Below are 7,095 nucleotides of genomic sequence, written 5' to 3' on the forward strand. Positions count from 1 at the left end.
CGATTAAGGAGGCAATCCTGTCTGTAGACCAGAAAAATAAGCTATTTTCGCGAATTTTTTTTTTCGGAAACTAAGCAGACAATTGATTTCAAACTGGATAAAAATAATAATATATATTTTATTGATGAGAATGAATTTTTATAGCGTTATATGAATAATAATGTAGCAAATATACAAAAAATAACGTGACGTGTTTAGGTGCGCGCCGTTTCACGGTTCCTATAAAATCTCGAAATACGGTAGACTGGGACAAAAACGCAAGTAAAATAATTAATTTACGAACTTGCTGCTAACTCGTTTGAATTAAGGAAATAAAAAACGAACTACTTTTTTAATATTTTAAGGCATTTAAAAATTATATTTGAAAAATCGTCATAAATATCGATGATTTTACATTAAGAATATTTATTAAGAATTTATTAAGAATAAATTATTTTATTTTATTAAATATACAATATATTTATCTAAAATATACAATATATTTATCAATGTGCGAGACCGTGCTTGTCAAATACGCTATTATGTGGTCTGTTCTTTTTAGCTGCACTACTGAACTGGTGCAATAAGTTAAGGTGAGAAAAAATATAATTGTCTCATTCTAACTTATTGCACTAGTTCCGCAGTGCAGCTAAAAAGAACAGACTAATGGTTATAGCACGGAAATAAATCGCCTGAAAATGGATGTAGCACGGACTGCCAGGTCCGTGGACCTCCAGGTCCACAGGACATGCAGGTTTTACCGCCGAAACCTGAAAGTGGATGTAGCATCGTAGTTCCCCTTTCAAAATGGATGCAGATGGCGCCTTTCTCCAGTGCGGAAAGTCGGTGTCGCCGAAAACACCGTGTTGGCCGCTTTCACGTTCCTCTCTGGTTGAATAGACACAAATCCTTGTTTGGAAATAGATGTGGCTGCTGCCAGTAAAGGAAATAAAGTTGGCAATAGTGAAAATTATTGGTGCTGCGTTTCGCCTCTCGTATCACTCTGCTGTTATCATCGAAACGGACGTAACTTGTATGTATTTTCTCAAGGGACGCGTCGAAAAAAGTGTCCCTTGGAATTCGGCGCAGTACTCGCTCTCAAGCTTTTCTCTGATCATGATACATGTATGGAGAATGGCGTAGAGGGCGTAGAGGCTTACTTCCACCACAGGCCCAGAGCCATCTATTGAAGGAAGGAAGGATGATACATGTATATTGGTCTGTTCTTTTTAGCTGCATTGCTGAACTGATGCAATAAGTTAGAGAGAGATGATTATATTTTTTCTCACTCTAAAGCCAACGGCACACGGTGCTTGTTTTCGTGCTGGGTTGCATGCTGCAAGAAAATACTGCATTCTGATTGGTACATTTCCGAAGATGGATGGAAATGCACCAATCAGAACGTAGTATTTTCATCCAGCAAGCAATCCAACACGAAAACAAGCACCGTGTGCCGCTGGCTTAATTTAATGCACCATAGTTCAGCAGTGCAGCTAAAAAGGACAGACCCTATATATGTTCGTTTTGACTGCACTTGTTTGTACTTTTGGGACTAGATAAACCGATATGTGGTGAACGTGGTGCTTCAGGGCACCTTGAATTATGAAACGGTCCTGACGAACGCATGGCACAAGTATGTGAAAATTACATGGTGCATTCACTTCTACGAATGCAGTTTCTCCAGCGTGGTCTATCTTACATCGTGGGTAGGATAGTAGTCCACCACGTGTGTAACAAAGTTTCTCTCGTGAAACCGTCTGTCAGAAGCGTCACTGTTACCGCCAGTCTACCTGATTTTAGCCGGTGGGGCACCAACAAAGTGAACAGGAGATTGAAAATTGCCCTCGCGCTCGATATGACAGATCCTAAAGTCGAGGAAGTCCTAGCACCGCTCCGGGCAAGTGTCAAGGAACAAGTGAGTGCCATATGGAGATAAAGACCTTTCAATTGTATTCTCTTGAAAGGTCTTTCTCTCTTTAAAAGAAACTTACTATATTATCAATGTTAATGTTAATGGTACTTTGATTAAAAATGGAGAGAGATCTCTCAGTATACTAATCAACTTTGTATAAGTAGTATTTCATTATAAGTATTATTTAACATCAAATATTAAAAATTTAATACTTTTACAATATGAATTTCTAATATTAATATAACATAATATTTTTAACATTAATATAAATGTATTGTATTTGGCTACAGAGAATTTGTGTCTCTAATTATTTTTTACAGAGTTTTGGAGTTTTTACAATCAAATTATAACATCAATGCAAATTGTGTTTTATTTGACAAAAATTAACATAGTTGAATGTTTTACATTTATATACATGTATGCAACAAACTTTATATTTGTCTTCAGAATTATATTTTGAATTGTTTATAAACTTTTTATGTCTTTTATGAGATACACATCATGGAAAATTATGATGAATTTTTATGATTACTTTTCTTTATCAATTGCGAGAAAGAGATAAAGAGATTAATATGTATAAGTTATGATATATATGTGATATTATTTTAGATAACTGAAAATTATTCTTTCCTCAGATATTATTGTATATTCTGTGTATATTTACAGGGTGATTATGTACGGAAGTTAAAGTTTGATGGTGCTCCAGAGTTGGACATTAAAAAAGCTGTAGCAGAATTAAAGCTACGCAAGAAAGTACTAGAGGATAAGGAACTGTCATTGGCTTCCAATAACATAACATTCGACAAAGCAAGAATGGAAGATCTCTTGAAGCGTAGATTCTTCTTAGATCATTCCTTTGCAATTTATGGTGGTATCACTGGTCAATATGATTTTGGACCTATGGGTTGTTCATTGAAAACCAACATATTAAATTTTTGGAGGAACTTCTTTGTGCTGGAGGAACAGATGCTGGAGGTTGACTGTTCTATTTTGACACCCGAACCAGTGCTAAAGGCATCTGGTCATGTAGAGCGTTTTGCCGATCTGATGGTTAAGGATATAAAGACTGGCGAATGTTTTCGACTTGATCACTTAATCAAGGCACACTTGGAAAAAATAATCTGTGATAAGAAGACTGACGAGGAAACTCGCGAGGAATGCAGGGACATCATCATCAAACTGGACGGAATGACAAAAGACGAGATGGCTGCAATCTTGTTGAAGTACAACATGAAATCGCCGATATCTGGTAACGATTTGACAGAACCGATGGAGTTCAATCTGATGTTTGGCACACAAATAGGCCCAACTGGCCTTATTAAGGGTTTTCTGAGACCGGAGACGGCCCAAGGTATCTTCGTGAACTTCAAACGACTACTAGCCTTCAATCAGGAGCGACTTCCGTTCGCAGCAGCGCAAATCGGCAATGCTTTCAGGAACGAGATTTCGCCGCGATCCGGTCTCATACGCGTCCGCGAGTTCACTATGGCGGAGATCGAGCATTTCTGCGACCCGAGCAACAAGAGTCATTCCAAGTTTGAAACGGTCAAGGATATCGACATGCTGCTGTATTCCGCCTGTAATCAGATGGATGGCAAGAGCGCGCAACGCATCACCATAGGCGAAGCCGTAACTTCCGGCCTCGTGGCGAATGAGACCCTTGGTTACTTTATGGCGCGAATTCATCAGTTCCTGTTGAAGGTCGGCGTTGACCCAGTCCGCTTACGTTTCCGTCAGCATATGAGCAACGAGATGGCGCATTACGCCTGCGACTGTTGGGACGCCGAGTGTCTTACCTCCTATGGCTGGGTCGAATGCGTGGGCTGCGCAGACCGTTCCGCGTATGACCTGACACAACACACTCGAGCTACCGGCGTAAAGCTGGTAGCAGAGAAGAAGTTACCCGCCCCGAAAACGGTGGCCGTTTGCGAGGTCGTACCGAACAGGGTGGTGATTGGCAAAACATTCAAGAAGAACAGCAAAGCTGTGCAAGACGCATTAGTGACTTTGGATGAGAATGAGATCATCTCTTTGGAGAAAGTTATCAATGAGAACGGCGAGTATGAACTTGCGTTGGCCGATAATATCGTGAAGATCACTAAGGATATGATAGAGGTGAAGCGTTATCAGAAGACTGTTCACGTAGAGGAAATTGTACCTTCAGTGATCGAACCCTCCTTCGGCATCGGTCGTATCATGTACGCTCTGTTCGAACATAACTTCCGGACGAGGGAGGGTGACGAGAAGAGAACGTACTTTACCTTGCCGCCTGTGATAGCACCGTTGAAGTGCTCGGTGTTACCACTCAGTGGCAATGACGAATTTGTACCGTTCGTCAAAAAATTATGTAAGTGATCCTGGGTCTATGTATTACATTGCATTGTTTTGATAGGACATTACTTCTCTGTGTCTGATGCTTGGTCTCTATATGTTAACAATTTTGCTTTTATCGGCAACAGCGCAAGCTCTCACGAAAGCAGACATATCGCATAAAGTGGACGACTCTTCCGGCAGTATAGGTCGCAGGTATGCTCGTACTGACGAAATAGCGATACCGTTCGGTATTACCATCGATTTCGATACCCTGAAGACGCCGCACAGCGCGACGCTCCGAGACAGAGATAGCATGGGACAAGTTAGGATAAACGTATGTATACTTATTTTATTATGAAACTTATTTTAAATGAAAAACATGAAACTTATGATGTTTGCAATTGCAGTCTATTCGAAAGAACCATTTAGTATAGCGAATGTAACTTATAATTAATTTTTATGATTTTGACGAATAATTTTTTAAGAATTCCAGTTTAATAATATATACGTTTCCAATGTCATCTTGATGTAATAAGTGCATTATAGCATTAAGCATATATAAATAAAATAAGAATTAACAAATTAATTATTACTTATTATGCATTAATTATTGTCATTAATATAATAAACGGTTTTTTAACCGTAGTTGGATGAGCTGCCTGGTGTCGTGAAAGATCTCTCCTATGGCAGAACTACTTGGATGGAAGTAGAGACAAAGTATCCCAAATTCGAGCAACAAGAATCTACGGAATCGTGAAGAACATAGATAGACCAGCGAATGTAATTTATTTGTAGTAGATAGAAGCTTGTAATAACACAAGATTTATATTAAGACATATATAATTTGTACGATATATAATAACGTATGGATTGCATATTTATCACAGATATTTTCTACATTCAGCATTGAGGTGTCTATCAGATAAATATATTATTAAATTAATATTATTCTAAATTAATCGAGCAAATTAATTCTTCAGAAATTTCGAAATTTATATACACTACTCAAAAAATTATGGCATAGATAATTTATGGCCGAAAATTGGCCAACTATGACTGGCGATTACTTCGCAAAAAATTATTGTTGACTAATGATTTCTTTTTTCAAAATGAAGCTTGAAGTTTCTATTTTAAGAATGAATCTCCATTTTTGCATGCGATGCACCCCTACCCCTGTAACCCCTGACATCTGAGGGCATGTTTGGTATACTGAAAATTACAAAGTTTGACGGAATGCACGGACGTGGACAATTTTTTTTCGGGGACGCTGTGTGCATCGTCATAAAGTTCAAATCTTCCCCTTCAATTTGAAAAAAAAAATGGAGTCGCTACAATTTTTTTTCACAAAGTTATAGCCCTTCAAAAATATCGTTTTTGACTTTCGGGCCAAGTACCGGCCGGGGGATTAAATGACTGGAAATCATACAAATAATGAAATCATTTATGTCATGTATATTATAGATTTTCAATGCTGGCAATGAATATCGGAACATAGCTTATATAGAAAAAGAAATGGAAAAAGATTCGGGCTCCATAAAAACCTTCAGACGTGGTTCTCTATATTACCCAGATAACCAAACTTGCGAGCAACGGCAAAAGTGTTTGTTGACGTACACACGCAAGCACGCGCACATGTTTTTCAGATCCTGGCTCGTGTTTTGACCACAGCCAACATTCCTAGCATCGGCAAACAAACTCTCCGTATTCTCCACGGCTCCGTACGATTTCTGAAGGGTTGTAACTTTGCGAAAAAAATTGTAGCGACTCCATTTTTTTTCAAATTGAAGGGGAAGATTTTAACTTTATGACGATGCAAACGGCGTCCCCGAGAAAAATTGTCCGCGTCCGTGCATTCCGTCAAACTTTGCAATTTTCGGTATACCAAACATGCCCTCAGATGTCAAAAATTACAGGTGTAGGGGTGCATTGCATGCAAAAATGGAGATACATTCTTAAAGTAGAGACTTCAAGCTTCGTTTTGAAAAAAAAAATCATTAGTCTATAATAATTTTTCGCGAAGTAATCGCCAGTCAAAGTTGGCCAATTTTCGGCAATAAATTATTTATGCCATAATTTTTTTGAGCAGTGTAAATACATCTACAATCACTCAAAACTGTCCGTTATTAATGATGTTAAATATCGTAAACTTCGAGGGTTTACAACATTTAACGTCATTAATAACAGAATTTACCTCCCGAGAAAAAAAGTAATTATGCAAAATTATATATAATTATATATAAATTATGTATAAATTTTGTCTATATATGGCCACATATAATTATATATGTTTACACAGAAGAAGTATATTAAATGAAAAAAAAAGAAAAAATAGTTTTATTTAAATAAACGTGGACATCATGTATTGCCAGAAGCATAAATATTTACTTTGATTGCATTTGTAGAACATTTTTTTCGTTATAGATACATGATTGTGTATGATTATATATAGTTATATGTTGACAAAATTTATATATAATCTGTTTTTCTTAGGTACTGATTTTTTACTTTCTATTATATTATAATTACATGTGCATTTTTCTAAAGCATTTATTTGTGTAGGAATTTTTATGAACACTAAACAATAAAGATTGTTCCTTCATGATTTTCTTATTTTCGTACTTTGTACTTTAATACTATTAATAATGGCTAATATTATCCCTTAACAGATATTAGAGACCACTTGAATTGTAGCAGAACATTTCTTATTAAATTTAATTTCTTAGCAAATTTAATTAGCGAAATATTTCTTGTTAAATTATATAGTTCTTTAATACAAAGTTAATTCACAAAACTAATTTTGCAAAATTTTAGAAGTTGTCGGTAAAGGCGTTTTCAACGAAGCTGCATTTACTTTCAACGATCGATATAAGGTTTGAATTCATGTATGGACT

General features: G+C 36.8%; 1 protein-coding gene across 1 annotated transcript; it reads left to right on the forward strand.

Annotated features, from left to right (window-relative positions):
* Positions 1 to 866: 866 nt before the first annotated feature.
* On the forward strand, positions 867 to 5,186 carry GlyRS (glycine--tRNA ligase). The gene is made up of 5 exons (XM_011147886.3): positions 867 to 1,012; positions 1,536 to 1,894; positions 2,558 to 4,238; positions 4,351 to 4,538; positions 4,851 to 5,186. Exons 2-5 carry the CDS (start codon positions 1,604 to 1,606, stop codon positions 4,959 to 4,961), a joined length of 2,271 nt encoding a protein of 756 aa, XP_011146188.1. The 5' UTR covers positions 867 to 1,012; positions 1,536 to 1,603; the 3' UTR covers positions 4,962 to 5,186.
* Positions 5,187 to 7,095: the final 1,909 nt, after the last annotated feature.

This window comes from Harpegnathos saltator, unplaced genomic scaffold (assembly GCF_003227715.2).
Source record: "Harpegnathos saltator strain DR-91 unplaced genomic scaffold, Hsal_v8.6 scaffold210, whole genome shotgun sequence".
In the NCBI taxonomy this organism is placed as follows: Eukaryota; Metazoa; Arthropoda; class Insecta; order Hymenoptera; family Formicidae; genus Harpegnathos; species Harpegnathos saltator.

Excerpts from the sequence above, each read along its gene's own strand:
- GlyRS (XM_011147886.3), top strand. The coding sequence starts at position 1,604 with ATGGCACAAGTATGTGAAAATTACATGGTGCATTCACTTCTACGAATG. Across the intron at positions 4,239-4,350 it reads ACCGTTCGTCAAAAAATTAT|CGCAAGCTCTCACGAAAGCA; the intron begins GTAAGTGATCCT and ends TATCGGCAACAG. Across the intron at positions 4,539-4,850 it reads TGGGACAAGTTAGGATAAAC|TTGGATGAGCTGCCTGGTGT; the intron begins GTATGTATACTT and ends TTTTAACCGTAG.